Source organism: Mesoplodon densirostris, chromosome X (assembly GCF_025265405.1).
Source record: "Mesoplodon densirostris isolate mMesDen1 chromosome X, mMesDen1 primary haplotype, whole genome shotgun sequence".
NCBI classification, from domain to species: domain Eukaryota; kingdom Metazoa; phylum Chordata; class Mammalia; order Artiodactyla; family Ziphiidae; genus Mesoplodon; species Mesoplodon densirostris.
The window spans coordinates 41281245-41298548 of NC_082681.1; the positions used below are offsets into that span (position 1 = coordinate 41281245).

The 17304-nt window shown below is 36.9% G+C and overlaps 1 protein-coding gene across 5 annotated transcripts in view; it reads left to right on the forward strand.

Moving 5' to 3' along the window:
• The window catches only part of ACSL4 (acyl-CoA synthetase long chain family member 4), an 89778-nt gene that overhangs the window by 62093 nt on the left and 10381 nt on the right, over nucleotides 1–17304 (forward strand). For all 5 annotated transcript variants that reach the window (XM_060086812.1, XM_060086815.1, XM_060086816.1 and 2 more), the window contains 4 exons: nucleotides 389–561; nucleotides 2673–2747; nucleotides 6878–7069; nucleotides 8647–8761. In XM_060086812.1, the coding sequence (XP_059942795.1) occupies nucleotides 389–561; nucleotides 2673–2747; nucleotides 6878–7069; nucleotides 8647–8761 (555 nt within the window). The remainder of the gene's footprint in view (nucleotides 1–388; nucleotides 562–2672; nucleotides 2748–6877; nucleotides 7070–8646; nucleotides 8762–17304) is intronic.

Genomic DNA, 17304 nt, shown 5'->3' on the forward strand with positions numbered 1-17304 from the left:
ATGAATATAATGGTTATTTTAAATGTGGTGCTGGGGAGTTGAGATGGGGAAGCATTTTTCATTGGAAGGGAAATAAGATAGATGACTAAATGTTCCAAAGGTAACTTTACATTTTTTCCTTTGACATCATCCTTTTCTTTCATTTACTGTGTGTCAAAGTAGTTTCCTGACACCATACATTTTTCTTTTTGCCTTTTTAAGAGTTTTTCTGGCATTTTTTTTCAATGTGCTACTAGTTGTTGCTTTGTTCACCTCTCATTATCACAATAGTCCTGAAATATAGGTGTTCAACCAAAGTTGAGAAATCTCTTCCAGAGCCTATAAATTAGTGTGTCACCAAGAATAATCTGTGCGTATATTAAAATCATTTATCATCCCTTTTATCAAGGATACTGTTTAAAAAGGTGAAGGCTCTGCTAGGAGGGAATGTCCGTATGATGCTGTCTGGTGGAGCACCCCTGTCTCCGCAGACACAACGATTCATGAATGTCTGCTTCTGCTGCCCGGTTGGTCAGGGTTATGGACTGACAGAATCATGTGGTGCTGGCACAGTTACTGAAGGTAAGCATTTTTAATGTGGCAAATAATTATGTTAATTGCTACTGGTAAGGCCAATTTGCATTGCCTTTGGGAACCATGGTAACTTTATACCTCTTAAGTAATATCAGATTCAATGAAAATCTACATATTTTAGTTTTAGAAACTTGTAGTTGAGTCATGTGTACCCTTTATTTTTAAGCCTCGTAAATACTTATGACACATTGTCAGTCCTGAAAGTTCTGTCACCCTGGTCTTGTAATCTTCTTTCTCTAAATGATCACTTCCTCGGAGAACTGCAGTCTTGGAATAAGGTATCACTTTTGTGTTCCCTCTCGAATCTGTATTCCTGCCCTGACTTCTTGTTTGCTTTCTGTTGTTTTCAACAGCCTATAGCAGGGTTTCTCAACTTCAGCACTGCTGAAATTTTGAAGCAGATAATTCTTTATTGTTGGGAGCTCTCCTGCACATTGTAGGTTGTTTAGCCACTAGATAGCTGCCATATAACATGACAATGAATTATATCTTTAGATGTTACCAAATATCCCTTAAGGGGCAAATCACCCTAGGTTGTGAAACAATGGGTATAGTAATTTTTTTACTATCTCACTTTCACTTTAAACTTATGTCCAAAGTCAATGCCATTATCCAAAACCATCTTTCCATTGCCAAATTGTTTGACAGTGTTATTACCATCCTTAAAATCATTCAGGGCATTAGCTTTGAAGTCATCTGATTGTTTATTTTTAATATCTTTAACTTTCACCAGATCTTCCCACTTTTTCATTGGATTGCTCCCTCCACTGCCTGCCACCTTTGGCATCTAACCTTTTATTACTTCACACTGCCCTGTGGTAACAGCCTTTCAGCTGCTGTGTCTGCCTCTATTATATTACTTCTGATTCATCCTCTATTCTTCTGTTAGACACATCCACCTCAAACACTGCTTCATACCTGGTGAACGTAGCTTTCAAGATGTCTCTAACCTGGCACCATTGTACCTCTTCATCATTCTTTGCCACCTGTGTACACACCAGGATTATTGTTTCCAAATAAGCCAACCTTCTTACTCTCTCTTGTATTTTCTGTTCCCTTCTCTTGCAATACCCTTTTTGCTATCTGGTCACAGCCATCTTCTCATGTGCAACTCTTCAGTTAAGGGTTTCCCAGACATTTCATCTTACATTGATCTTTCTAGTCTCCAAGGTGCTGTTGTTCTCACCATCAGTACCACGCAGTTTAGTATTTAAAAGTGCTCTAAATTATTTCACGTACTTTTCTCTCCAGGTAGTTTGTTTGTAAGCTCATTGAGGGCAGGGTCTCCTTACCTTTAATGTGTTTTCCTCACAATGTTTAATATAATGCTAGGTACATAATAGGTTGTCCATAAATACTTGATTACTGTGAGCAATAATCACAAACTACAAAAGGATAATATCATCATCATCATCATGTTGGATAATAGCTGCTAACATTTATTGAACACTTTGTTTTTTGCCAAGAAGTGTTAAGCACTGTCCACGAATCATCTCATTTAACCCTCACAGCATATCCCTGTATGAAATGGGTTCTGTTATTATCCCCTTTTATATAGATGAGGAAATGGAGGTTTAGGGAAGTTAAGTAACTTGTCCAATTTATACATCCAGTCAGCGAGTTGTAGAGGAGGACTTCCAATCAAAATCTGTCTTACCAGAATCCTACGTAGATAATGGTGGAGCCAGCTCTCCTCCCTTAACAGATTTTTATACTTAATTATCCGAAATGTAGCCATGAGAAGCCAAAATGATGTACCAACATTGAAATCAATTACACTGTTAAAATGAAGCTGAAGGGACTTCCCTGGCGGTCCAGTGGTTAAGACTCCATGCTTCCACTGCAGGGGGCACGGGTTTGATCCCTGGTCAGGGAACTAAGATCCCGCACATTGTGTGGTGTGGCCAAAAATAAATAAATAAATAAATAATGAAGCTGAATTATTGAAAAATGGTCACGCTTTGCATTCCTCTCACTATGGCCTCTTCTTTTGTCATCTTTCAGAATCTGGCTCCAACTTTAATATTCCTGTAATCACATTAGTGGGAGTCTGAAATTTGTTACACTAATTAATATCTTTGTTGCTCTTTCCCTTATAGTTACTGACTATACTACTGGCAGAGTTGGAGCCCCTCTTATTTGCTGTGAGATTAAGCTAAAAGACTGGCAGGAAGGTAAGCATTTTATGACAAGCTCTAGTGTTTCTAGATATGCTAAAAACTACTGCGAGCTTCTAGACTTCCATTTTTATAAAGCATTAGGTTGTCTGCGGTAGCAAGCGAGTCTTTGCTGTTGCTTTTCCCTGTGCTTTCTTTTTCTTCAGTAACATTGTTAGGTTCCCAAGAGGAAAGGGAGATCTCTAGAATCTAGGCATGATGATTCTGAACTTGGGAATACTCGATGGTAAAGAGGAAAAAATTCTTAGTGGGGCATTCCCTGGATTTGGAGAAGGATGTATATCCTACCTTTTGAAGCTAGATTTTGCTAGTGAGTAGGTTTCGGCTGGGAAATGAAACCCCATATTCTCAGGGGATAGAGTGACTAATCACACACACACACATACCCCCCAACTTAGCGCTTGACCCCAGCAAACATTTTTTTTAAAGAGAGTTAACTTTTATTAAATATCTTATAGGTTCTAGGCAAAGGACTAGACACTTGATGTGAATTATTTCATTAACTTCATCAGCTGTTTGTAGTGAGATAGGCATATACAAATAAACCCATAGACTGACAAACAAGTGAATTAAGAACTACTTAACACACAGCACATTCAATGGCCAAGGAAATTGTAATTCAGAGACATTAATTGCACAGCTAGTAAGTGGCAGACCATGAATCACACCTAGAACTGTTTGACACTAAAACTGATGCACTTTCTACCATACTTTGCTGTCTCCTAAATCACATCCCTGGTTTGGCTCAATCAAACTTTTGGTAAACAGTGAATCACCATATGATTTTGCAGTGGAGAACAAGCTCTTGGCAAGATCTTATATCAGAAAAGATACCAAGGAGAGAATTATTTTGAAGACATTTTCCTGGACCTGACTCCTGGTACATCCTGAAGTTTAGTAAGGAAAAAACAGTTCCACTGGATTACTCAAGAGGCAAATGGGAACCTTGTGGAGGAAAATAAAAAGAATGGACTGGGTCTGAACAAGGAGTAAGAAAATCTCAACCTTAATCCAGGTTTTGCATTTAATTCACCAGTGCACCTTAAACTCACTTAGAAAATTTGATATTCCAAATAACTAAGTGAAAGGAGGAAGTTAACAAACAGCCTTATGTAAACAATATTAAGTAATTTTTTACTGGCTTTTCAAAAACTACCTTCTTTACTCCCTGTCTTATCCATATGGTCTTACAACCTCACAGAGAATGTAGCAATGGGGACAGATTTTCACAGAACCTGGCATATAGAAGAGTGGTTCCTACTCTTTAGCATGCATGAGAATCATCTGGAAAGCTGATAAAACACAAATTCCTGGACCCTACCTCCAGAAAGACTCATTCAGTAGATCTGAGGAGACCTGATAATTTGTATTTCTTTTTTTTTTTTTTTTGCTTGGTCACTGTGCATGTTATTCAGTTCACATACAGACAGCAAGATCCATGTATTGCTTAGAATAGAACCATTTAACCTTCAAGTATTTTGGAATTTTCCAGCTTTGTTTTTTTTTTCTTCACACACACACACACTGTATTTTATTTTTACAAGAGATAAATAAACTGACACCAAGCATTGTAAATGGATGACCACAACAAAAGCAACAATGATTGCAATTACCAAACATGAAACACACTCATACTATGTCATAATATTGACATTCAGTCCAGCAATCCTCCACTGTAACAGCTCCTTTATTTTGCAGTGAAAATTGATTTGTATATTTTTTGCCTCTGGGTCCTTGTGGGATTTTTTTTTATTCAAACAGAAAGTCACAAAAATTATAATCATCCTCATCAGTTCACTCAGTTCCATGTAATTTTTTTTTCATCTTGATCTTTTGTTAGCACTTTTATGAATTCATCAGTTTTCCATTAGAGTTCTGAAAATGCTTATTCATTCAGTTCAGCAGTATAGTCAGTTACCAGATACCTGTACTTGTCAGAGTCTTTTCCATGAATTCCTTGAAGATGAAACCCTTTTATAGGAACATTTTTGCAAAAGCATCAGAGTACACCCAGAGCTGTCTGTAAATGACAAAAGACTTAAAAATGACCACAGTTAAAGATTTGATGAAAGTTCATAATAATGCAATTGACAAGGAAATTTAGTTATTTCTGAGATATACATTTTAAAGTAATAACTAGAATTATGACTTATAACATTATACCAGAACATATAAGATTTTTAGAAATTTCATGTAATGTCTGAAACATTTATATTAACATATTTCCATACAAATAACCCAAAGAAAGTTTAGTATTAGTTGTTTTTGTTTGTTTTTTTATACTGCAGGTTCTTATTAGTCATCAATTTTATACACATCAGTGTATACATGTCAATCCCAATTGCCCCCAGCAAACATTTTTATAGTTGAGAATCAATTGTCCAGGTATTTGTATAGTTTAATTTTTATAAGTAACTGCAGAAGGCGAGCCACTTAGAGGAAACCTGTGTTTTATAGACAGTGGTGATAATCTGCAAAAGCAAAGCAGTCTTCCTATGATGAAATTGTGAAAAATATTAAACATATTCATTAACTGCAAAATAATGAATAGCCTAGCCATGCCAGATAAAGGAAGAGTAATTAAAAAGCTTAAGATTTTCTTTTATTTTTAAAAAAATTATTTATTTATTCATATTTGGCTGCTTTGGGTCTTTGTTGCTGCGCGTGGGCTTTCTCTAGTTGCGATGAGCAGGGGGAACCCTTCATTGCGGTGTGCAGGCATCTCATTGCGGTGTGCGGGCGTCTCATTGCGGTGGCTTCTCTTGTTGCGAAGCACAGGCTCTAGGTGCGAGGGCTTCAGTAGTTGTGGCACACGGACTCAGTAATTGTGGCTTGCAGGCTCCAGAGCGCAGGCTCAGTAGCTGTGGTGCACGGGTTTAGTTGCTCCGTGGCATGTGGGATCTTCCCAGACCAGGGATCAAACCTGTGTCCCCTGCGTTGGCAGGTGGATTCTTAACCACTGAGCCACCAGGGAAATCCCTCTTTAACTTTTCAATTTGGTATATTTGACGTACAACATTGTGTAAATTTAAGGTGTACAACATGTTAATTTGATACATTTACATGTTATAATATGATCACTGCCATAGCGATATTTAGCATCTCTATTACATTACATAATTGCCTTTTTAGTGGCTGGGATAGTTAAGTTTTAGTCTCTAAACAAGTCTGATGAATATAGTACAATATTGTTGTGTGTAAAGAGCCATAGACTGAACCTTTAAAGGACCAGTTACCTTGTAGGACACATCCCTTAGGTTATTTGAACCCAAGAAAATGAATGAGCTTTATCTGGCATAAATTTGAAGTTTCAAAAAGTGTTTCTCCTATGTGACTTTTTATTATGTGCATTACTGTGGTGCTCTATGAGCAAACAACCGTTCCTTTTTAAATACCACACTGAAAGGCCAATTTTATTCCCAAGAGTTTTACATCTTGGGAATAAGTCCTCCTTTCTCCCATGGTAATGCCTTTCCAATTTTAGAATGAAAATCTTAAAAAATATAGCAAGTGTGTGTCTATGTATATTGGGCATCAGCATCAATATTGCTTTACTAAATGGGTTATTTATTAAGCAGTGGAATCAGAGAAACAAGGTATATTGTAAAACTTGGTAAGGAGAATTTTGCCTTTAATTTTTATTTTTCTAATTTTTCTGGTACTGGGCTTTAATGTCAGTTTTGGAGAGTGGGTCCATATTTGGAGTTTTCCTTGCTATGAAAGATCCTTTGCTTTATATAATGAGTTTAATGTTTTATGTACAATGGGTTTTGTCATACTGAAATATTGAATAGTTTTAAATTTATAACTACCTATGCTCTTTGATTAAAACCTCCTTAGAATATATCTGAAACACATTTGATATCAACATATTAATAATTTACTTCTAACAACTTCAAGTGTTACCCTTCTTGGGGGTGATTTTATCTTAACAGAACTCTATGAACCCTAAGCTTTAATGATGTTCCAAGTGTGAAATTTTATGATCCTGGGAAATATTAACTAATATGCTCCTGTAAACTGAAGTAAAATTTGATCAGCAGAAAAATAGTAGCAAAGGATCTTTAAGAATTAATACAAGTAAATTTGTTTTAGAACAATAGCTAATTTGCTTTTATGACTTCCAGGTGGTTATACAGTTCATGACAAACCAAACCCCAGAGGTGAAATCGTAATCGGTGGACAGAATATCTCCATGGGATATTTTAAAAATGAAGAGAAAACAGCTGAGGATTATTCTGTGGACGAAAATGGCCAAAGGTGGTTTTGCACTGGTGATATTGGAGAATTCCATCCCGATGGGTGTTTACAGATTATCGGTCAGTGTATTCTCTTTTTGTGCTTTTCTTTAGTTTTTGCAACTTCCACATATATGAAAGGTAATATTGGTCAAGTCATTAATAGGGTTGAGGATTCCATTGGTTTAAACTTTAGAAAAGTTATTTAACTTTGGTCTGTGCTTCTCCATCTGTGAAATAGGGACAACAATACTGACCTGGTAGGGGTTTTGTTAGGATTAAATGAGTTGTTACATGTAAAATGTTTAGAGCAGGGCAGTGCCTACACCTTACTAAGTGGTAGCAGAAGCAGCATTGGGGTAGGGAGGGTGGGCAGGAAAATAGCAGTTGGCAGTGAGAAAACAAAAATTGCTCAGAAGAGGTTTTCTTTGTTTGTTTCTTTGTTTTGTTTTCTTTTGGTCAACTATTGATACATTTGGTTCTGTATAACCATCTACTGTAACATACCCTATTCTAGGCCTTCCTCACCATTTACCTCCCCACCCAAGAAGCATTGTGGACATGATATTTTCCCTAGTGGCCATTTATATGACTCTAACTAGCCTGGACTCTTAGAAAATTATAATATCAGTTCTCAACATTAATCTGTTCTTCTGAGAATGTCAGTTGGCTTGGCACTGCCCTTATTGAGCCTACTGAAATAGATTATGTTCAAAGCTACTCCAAAATAGCCCTTACACTACTCACTTTAATCAGGCAAAAGTTAAAAATTTGACTAGCCGATAAGGACCACTCTGTTGGGTCCCATTCAGATCCTTTTCAAGCCATAAAATTTCCTCAGTCATTATCTCTAATGGTCCATTTAAGTCTGTCTCTGGACCCTTATGTGACCTGAATATAGTTAGAGATTCCTGGGAAAATTGGTTCTTCGCCTAGAAGTTTGATCTGCCAGGGAAATTCCCAGGAAACATGGCTCAGTCTAGAACCAGTAACTCCCCCACCTACACCACCACCGCCTTTTTCCCCTTGATCCTTAATTGTGCTGGAATCAAAGGCTGTCTCTGGTGGCATGTGTACTGGGTTCCCAGCCTATGGGTAGGCAAGTCAGCACTCACACAAAGGATGTAAGGTAACCTGATGATGTGCCATCCTATGCCAGAGTGTTATTAGTGCACTGTCATTTTAACAAGATAATGACAAATCTGGAAAATGGGGAATTAGCATTTATTGACTGTGTTCTGTAGGTCAGACATTGTGCTACATGCCAGTATGAGGTAGGCATCATTATCCCTGATAAAATTTGAGGGTTGGAGCGGTCAGATGACATGTCTAGGATCACATAGCTAGTAAGGGGCAGAGCTACCATTCAAATCTAAAGCCCCAAAGTCTTTGTTCCTTCTATTAAATTCATTATAATATTAAACATTATAGTAAGATATTAAAGCTTTTGGTGTAGGATATAACATTTTAGCCAGTACTTCTTTAACTAGGCATTTTCTTTTTAACTGATGTGTATGGGCAAACATTAGATATAACAAGATTTTAAAAGAAGTATCTTTATAAATAAAGATTAAGGTGATGAGACTGAAAGAAAATCAGAATTGGACATACCTTAATAAATGTACTATGGATAACATAACATGCTTCATGACTTACAGATCGTAAGAAAGATCTGGTGAAGTTACAAGCAGGGGAATATGTATCTCTTGGGAAAGTAGAAGCTGCACTGAAGAACTGTCCACTTATTGACAACATCTGTGCTTTTGCCAAAAGGTAATTTTAAAGTTGCATTTGTGTTTCATATACTTACAGTAAAAGGATAATTGGGAAAAAATTGATACAATCATAAGGGAAACATCAAACCTTCAGAGTTGGGGAATGTTGTAAATTTATGAAAGTTCTTGAATTCAACAGCTTAAAGGTCATTTGAGATAATCCAAACATTTTAACTATTTACTGGACCACCTACTATGTCTTGCTAAATACTTAGCTATGCCACAACAGTTATTTCATTTAACATCCATAACAACTGAAACTTAGCATAGGTAATTTTCCCAAGAGGGTAACACAGCTAGTACAAGTTTCCTAAATAAAAAAACCTGAGAGATTGAACCATTTTCTTTCTTTATGTGTTAATATGGTTTATTTTTCTGGGCTTCGTTACTCCCTTTAAAAAATTTAATTATAAAAAACACAAAACCTAAATTTACCATCTTAACCATCCTAAGTGTACCGTTCACTAGGGTTAAGTATATTCACACTGTTGTACAACCAATCTCCAGAACTTTTCATCTTGAAAAAATGAAACTCAATATCCATTAAACCACTCCCCATTTCCCCTCCCCCCGCCCAGCCCCTGGCCACCACCATTCTACTTTCTGTTTCTGTGAATCTGACTCCTCTAGATACCTTGAATAAATAGAATCATACAGTGTTTGTCTTTTTGTGACTGGCTTATTTCACTTAGCAGAATGCTCCTCAGGATTCATCTACATTGTAGTATGTGTCAGAATTTCCTTCCTTTTTAAGGCTGAATAATATTCCGTTGTATGTATAGACCACTTTTTTGTTTAGTCATTCATCCATCAATGGACAACTTGGGTTGCTTCTACCTCTTGACTATTGTGAATGATACTGCTATGAACATGAATATTCAAATATCTCTTGAAGATCCTGCTTTCAATTCTTTTGGGTATATACCCAGATGTGGGATTGCTGGATCATATGATAGTTCTATTTTTTTATTTTTTGAGGAACTGCCATACTCTTTCCATTATGGCAGCACTTTTTTTTTTCCTTCCCATCAACAGTGTATAAGGGTTTTAATTTCTCCACATCCTCAGCAACATTTGTTTCTACTTAAAAAAATTTTTTTATAGTAGTCACGGTAATGAGTTTGAGGGGATATCTTGCCCCTCAGGATTAGTGATGTTTGAGCATCTTTTCATCTGCTTGTTTGGCCGTTTGTTTATCACCTCTGGAGAAATGTCTAATCAAGTCCTTTGCTCATTAAAATTTTTTCCCTCTTATTTTTGATTATACAATATAGTGTTATCAGCTGTAATCACCATGTTACACATTAGATCATCAGACCCTATTCATCTTATAGCTAAAAGTTTGTACCCTTTTATCAGCCTCCACTCCCAGCCCATAGCAACCACTTTTCTACTCTCTGTTTCTATGAGTTTGACTTTTTTTTTTTTTTAAGATTCCACATTTAAGCAATACCATGCAGTTTTTGTCTTTCTCTGTCTGGTTTGTTACACTTAGCATGATGCCCTCCAGGTTCATCAATTTTATCTCAAATGGCAGAATCTCTTTCTCATGGCTCAGTAATATTCCACTGAACATATACACCACATCTTCCTTATCCATTCACTTGTTGATGGACACTTGGTTGTTTCTATATCTTGGCTATTATGGACGAATGCAGCAATGAACATGGACCAGATATCTCCTTGATATCCTGTTTTCATTTCCTTTGGATTTATACCAAGAAGTTGGATTGCTGGATCATATGGTAGTTCCATTTTTAATTTTTTGAGGAGTCTCCATACAGTTTTCCATAGTGCCTGCACCACTTTGCATTCCCACCAACAGTGCACAAGGGTTCCCTTCCCTTTTCTTCACATCCTCACCAAAACTTGTTATTTCTTGTCTTTTTGATAATAGGCATTTTAAAAGGTATGAGGTGATATCTTGTTGTGGTTTTGATTTGCATTTCCCTGATAACGGGTAATATTGAGCACCTTTTCATGTACCCATTGGCCATCTGTATGTCTTCTTTGGAGAAACGTCTATTCAATTCCCCTGTCCATATTTTAATTGATTTTTTTTTGCTATTGAGTAGTATGAGCTCTTTATGTGTTTTGGATATTAACCCCTTATCATATATGATTTTCAAATACTTTCTCCTATTTTGTAGGTTGCCTTTTCATTTTGTTGATAGTTTCCTTTGCTGTGCAGAAGCATTTTAGTTTTATATACTCCCACTTGTTTATTTTTGATTTTGTTGCCTTTGCTTTTGGTGTCAAATTCAATAAGTCATTGCCACGACCTATGTCAAAAGATCTTCCCCCTATGTTTCCTTCTACGAGTTTTATGGTTTCAGGTCTTTGCCCATTTTTCATGGGGTTATTTTGTTGTTGTTGTTGAGTTGTAGGAATCCTTTATACATTCTAGATATAAACCCCTTAACAGACATATGATTTGCAAATATTTTATCCAGTTCCATAGACTGCCTTTTTACACTCTGTTGTGACATATGATACACAGAACATTTTTTATTTTTTAATAGTTTCTGCCTTATAACAAATTGAATCAGTCATACATATACATCTGTTCCCATATCCGTTCCCTCTTGCATCTCCCTCCCTCCCACCCTCCCTATCCCACCCCTCCAGGCGGTCACAAAGCACCGAGCTGATCTCCCTGTGCTATGCGGCTGCTACCCACTAGCTATCTACCTTACGTTTGGTACTGTATATATGTCTATGCCTCTCTCTCGCTTTGTCACAGCTTACCCTTCCCCCTCCCCATATCCTCAAGTCCATTCTCAAGTAGGTCTGTGTATTTATTCCTGTTTTACCCCTAGGTTCTTCATGACATTTTTTTCCTTAAATTCCATATATATGTGTTAGCATACAGTATTTATCTTTCTCTTTCTGACTTACTTCATTCTGTATGACAGATTCTAGGTCTATCCACCTCATTACAAATAGCTCAATTTCATTTCTTTATATGGCTGAGTAATATTCCATTGTATATATGTGCCACACCTTCTTTATCCATTCATCTGATGATGGACACTTAGGTTGTTTCCATCTCTGGGCTATTGTGAATAGAGCTGCAATGAACATTTTGGTACATGTCTCTTTTTGAATTATGGTTTTCTCAGGGTATATGCCTAGTAGTGGGATTGCTGGGTCATATGGTAGTTCTATTTGTAGTTTTTTAAGGAACCTCCATACTGTTCTCCATAGAGGCTGTACCAATTCACATTCCCATCAGCAGTGCAAGAGTGTTCCCTTTTCTCCACACCCTCTCCAGCATTTATTGTTTCTAGATTTCTTGATGATGGCCATTCTGACTGGTGTGAGATGATATCTCATTGTAGTTTTGATTTGCATTTCTCTAATCATTAATGATGTTGAGCATTCTTTCATGTGTTTGTTTGCAGTCGGTATATCTTCTTTGGAGAAATGTCTTTTTAGGTCTTCTGCCCATTTTTGGATTGGGTTGTTTGTTTTTTGGCTATTGAGCTGCATGAGCTGCTTATAAATTTTGGATATTAATCCTTTGTCAGTTGCTTCATTTGCAAATATTTTCTCCCATTCTGAGGGTTGTCTTTTGGTCTTGTTTATGGTTTCCTTTGCTGTGCAAAAGCTTTGAAGTTTCATTAGGTCCCATGTGTTTATTTTTGTCTTTATTTCCATTTCTCTAGGAGGTGGGTCCAAAAGGATCTTGCTGTGATTTATGTCTTAGAGTGTTCTGCCTATGTTTTCCTCTAAGAGTTTGATAGTTTCTGGACTTACATTTAGGCCTTTAATCCATTTTGAGCTTATTTTTGTGTATGGTGTTAAGGAATGATCTAATCTCATACTTTTACATGTCCCTGTCCAGTTTTCCCAGCACCACTTATTGAAGAGGCTGTCCTTTCTCCACTGTACATTCCTGCCTCCTTTATCAAAGATAAGTTGACCATATGTGCGTGGGTTTATCTCTGGGTTTTCTATCCTGTTCCATTGATCTATCTTTCTGTTTTTGTGCCAGTACCATACTGTCTTGATTATTGTAGCTGTGTAGTATAGTCTGAAGTCAGGGAGCCTGATTCCTCCAGCTCCATTTTTCGTTCTCAAGATTGCTTTGGCTATTCGGGGTCTTTTGTTTTTCCAAACAAATTTTGAAATTTTTTGTTCTAGTTCTGTGAAAAATGCCAGTGGTAGTTTGATAGGGATTGCATTGAATCTGTAGATTGCTTTGGGTAGTAGAGTCATTTTCACAATATTGATTCTTCCAATCCAGGAACATGGTATATCTCTCCATCTATTTGTATCATCTTTAATTTCTTTCATCAGTGTCTTATAATTTTCTGCATACAGGTCTTTTATCTCCTTAGGTAGGTTTATTCCTAGATATTTTATGCTTTTTGTTGCAATGGTAAATGGGAGTGTTTTCCTGATTTCACTTTCAGATTTTTCATCATCAGTGTACAGGAATGCCAGAGATTTCTATGCATTAATTTTGTATCCTGCTACTTTACCAAATTCATTGATTAGCTCTAGTAGTTTTCTGGTAGCATCTTTAGGATTCTCTATGTACAGTATCTTGTCATCTGCGCACAGTGACAGCTTTACTTCTTCTTTTCCAGTTTGGATTCCTTTTATTTCCTTTTCTTCTCTGATTGCTGTGGCTAAAACTTCCAAAACTAGGTTGAATAAGAGTGGTGAGAGTGGGCAGCCTTGTCTTGTTCCTGATCTTAGTGGAAATGGTTTCAGTTTTTTACCACTGAGGACGATGTTGGCTGTGGGTTTGTCATATATGGCCTTTATTATGTTGAGGAAAGTTCCCTCTATGCCTACTTTCTGCAGGATTTCTATCATAAATGGGTGTTGAATTTTGTCAAAAGCTTTCTCTGCATCTATTGAGATGATCATATGGTTTTTCTCCTTCAATTTGTTAATATGGTGTATCACATTGATTGATTTGCATATATTGAAGAATCCTTGCATTCCTGGAATAAATCCCACTTGATCATGGTGTATGATCCTTTTAATGTGCTGTTGGATTCTGTTTGCTAGTATTTTGTTGAGGATTTTTGCCTCTATGTTTATCAGTGATATTGGCCTGTAGATTTCTTTCTTTTTGACATCCTTGCCTGGTTTTGGTATCAAGGTGATGGTGGCCTCGTAGAATGAGTTTGGGAGTGTTCCTCCCTCTGCTATATTTTGGAAGAGTTTGAGAAGGATAGGTGTTAGCTCTTCTCTAAATGTTTGATAGAATTCGCCTGTGAAACCATCTGGTCCTGGGCTTTTGTTTGTTGGAAGATTTTTTATCACAGTTTCCATTTCAGTGCTTGTGATTGGTCTGTTCATATGTTCTATTTCTTCCTGATTCAGTCTTGGCAGGTTGTGCATTTCTAAGAATTTGTCCATTTCTTCCAGGTTTTCCATTTTATTGGCATAGAGTTGCTTGTAGTAATCTCTCATGATCTTTTGTATTTCTGCAGTGTCAGCTGTTACTTCTCCTTTTTCATTTCTAAATCTATTGATTTGAGTCTTCTCCCTTTTTTTCTTGATGAGTCTGGCTAATGGTTTATCAATTTTGTTTATCTTCTCAAAGAACCAGCTTTTAGTTTTATTGATCTTTGCTATCATTTCCTTCATTTCTTTTTCATTTATTTCTGATCTGATTTTTATGATTTCTTTCCTTTTGCTAACTTTGGGGGATTTTTGTTCTTCTTTCTCTAATTGCTTTAGGTGCTGGGTCAGGTTGTTTACTCGAGATGTTTCCTGTTTCTTAAGGTGGGATTGTATTGCTATAAACTTCCTCCTTAGAACTGCTTTTGCTGCGTCCCATAGGTTTTGGGTCATCGTGTCTCCATTGTCATTTGTTTCTAGGTATTTTTAAATTTCCTCTTTGATTTCTTCAGTGATCACTTCGTTATTAAGTAGTGTATTGTTTAACCTCCATGTGTTTGTATTTTTTACAGATCTTTTCCTGTAATTGATGTCTAGTCTCATAGCATTGTGGTCGGAAAAGATACTTGATACAATTTCAATTTTCTTAAATTTACCAAGGCTTGATTTGTGACCCAAGATATGATCTATCCTGGAGAATGTTCCATGAGCACTTGAGAAAAATGTGTATTCTGTTGTTTTTGGATGGAATGTCCTATAAATATCAATTAAGTCCATCTTGTTTAATGTATCATTTAAAGCTTGTGTTTCCTTATTTATTTTCATTTTGGATGATCTGTCCATTGGTGAAAGTGGGGTGTTAAAGTCCCCTACTATGATTGTGTTACTGTCAATTTCCCCTTTTATGGCTGTTAGTATTTGCCTTATGTATTGAGGTGCTCCTATGTTGGGTGCATAAATATTTACAATTATATCTTCTTCTTGGATCGATCCCTTGATCATTATGTAGTGTCCTTCTTTGTCTCTTCTAATAGTCTTTATTTTAAAGTCTATTTTGTCTGATATGAGAATTGCTACTCCAGCTTTCTTTTGATTTCCATTTGCATGGAATATCTTTTTCCATCCCCTTACTTTCAATCTGTATGTGTCTCTAGGTCTGAAGTGGGTCTCTTGTAGACAGCATATATATGGGTCTTGTTTTTGTATCCATTCAGCCAATCTGTGTCTTTTGGTGGGAGCATTTAGTCCATTTACATTTAAGGTAATTATCGATATGTATGTTCCTATTCCCATTTCCTTCATTGTTTTGGGTTCGTTATTGTAGGTATTTTCCTTCTGTTGTGTTTCTTGCCTAGAGAAGTTCCTTTAGTATTTGTTGTAAAGCTGGTTTGGTGGTGCTGAACTCTCTCAGCTTTTGCTTGTCTGTAAAGGTTTTAATTTCTCCATCAAATCTGAATGAGATCCTTGCTGGGTAGAGTATTCTTGGTTGCAGGTTTTTCTTCTTCATCACTTTAAATATGTCCTGCCACTCCCTTCTGGCTTGTAGAGTTTCTGCTGAGAGATCAGCTGTGATCCTGATGGGGATTCCCTTGTGTGTTATTTGTTGTTTTTGCCTTGCTGCTTTTAATATGATTTCTTTGTGTTTAATTTTTGACAGTTTGATTAATATGTGTCTTGGCGTATTTCTCCTTGGATTTATTCTGTATGGGACTCTCTGTGCCTCCTGAACTTGATTAACTATTTCCTTTCCCATATTAGGGAAGTTTTCAACTATAATCTCTTGAAATATTTTCTCAGTCCCTTTCTTTTACTCTTCTTCTTCTGGAACCCCTATAACTCGAATGTTGATGCGTTTAATGTTGTCCCAGAGGTCTCTGAGACTGTCCTCAGTTCTTTTCAGTCTTTTTTCTTTATTTTGCTTTGCAGCAGTTATTTCTACTACTTTATCTTCCACGTGACTTATCCGTTCTTCTGCCTCAGTTATTCTGCTATTGATCCCATCTAGAGTATTTTTCATTTCATTTATTGTGTTTTTAATCGTTGCTTGATTCATCTTTAGTTTTTCTAGGTCCTTGTTAACTGTTTCTTGCATTTTGTCTATTCTATTTCCAAGATTTTGGATCATCTTTACCATCATTATTCTGAATTCTTTTTCAGGTAGACTGCCTATTTCCTCTTCATTTGTTAGGTCTGGTGGGTTTTTATCTTGCTCCTTCACCTGCTGTGTGTTTTTCTGTCTTCTCATTTTGCTTATCTTACTGTGTTTGGGGTCTCCTTTTTGCAGGCTGCAGGTTCGTAGTTCCCGTTGTTTTTGGTGTCTGTCCCCAGTGGCTAAGGTTGTTTCAGTGGGTTGTGTAGGCTTCCTGGTGGAGGGGACTAGTGCCTGTGTTCTGGTGGATGAGGCTCGATCTTGTCTTTCTGCTGGATGGGTCCACGTCTGGTGGTGTGTTTTGGGGTGTCTGTGGCCTTATTATGTTTTTAGGCAGCCTCTCTGCTAATGGGTGGGGTTGTATTCCTGTCTTGCTAGTTGCTTGGCATAGGGTGGCCAGCAATGTAGCTTGCTGGTCGTTGAGTGAAGCTGGGTCCTGGTGTTGAGATGGAGATCTCTGGGAGATTTTCGCCATTTCATATTATGTGGAGCTGGGAGGTCTCTTGTGTACCAGTGTCCTGAAGTTGGCTCTCCCACCTCAGAGGCACAGCACTGACCTCTGGCTGCCACACCAAGAGCCTTTCATCCACCCAGCTCAGAATAAAAGGGAGAAAAAGTAGAAAGAAAGAATTAGTAGAAGAAAGAAAGAAGGAAAGAAAGAAAGAAGAAAGAAAGAAAGAAGGAAAGAAAGAAAGAAAGGAGGGAGGGAGGGAGGGAGGAAAGAAAGAAAGAAAGAAAAAGAAAGGAGGGAGGGGGAGGGAGGAAGGAGGGAAGGTAGGAAAAAGACAAAGAGAAGATAAAGTAAAATAGAATAAAGTATGATAAAATATAATAACATTATTAAAATAAAAATGTAATTATTAGAAAAATTAAAAACAAAACAAACAAACAAAAAAAAAAACGGACAGATAGAACCCTGGGACAAATGGTGGATGCAAAGCTAAATAGACAAAATCTCACACAGAAGCATACACATACACTTTCACAGAAAGAGAACAAGGGGAAAAAATCGTAAATCTTGCTCTCAA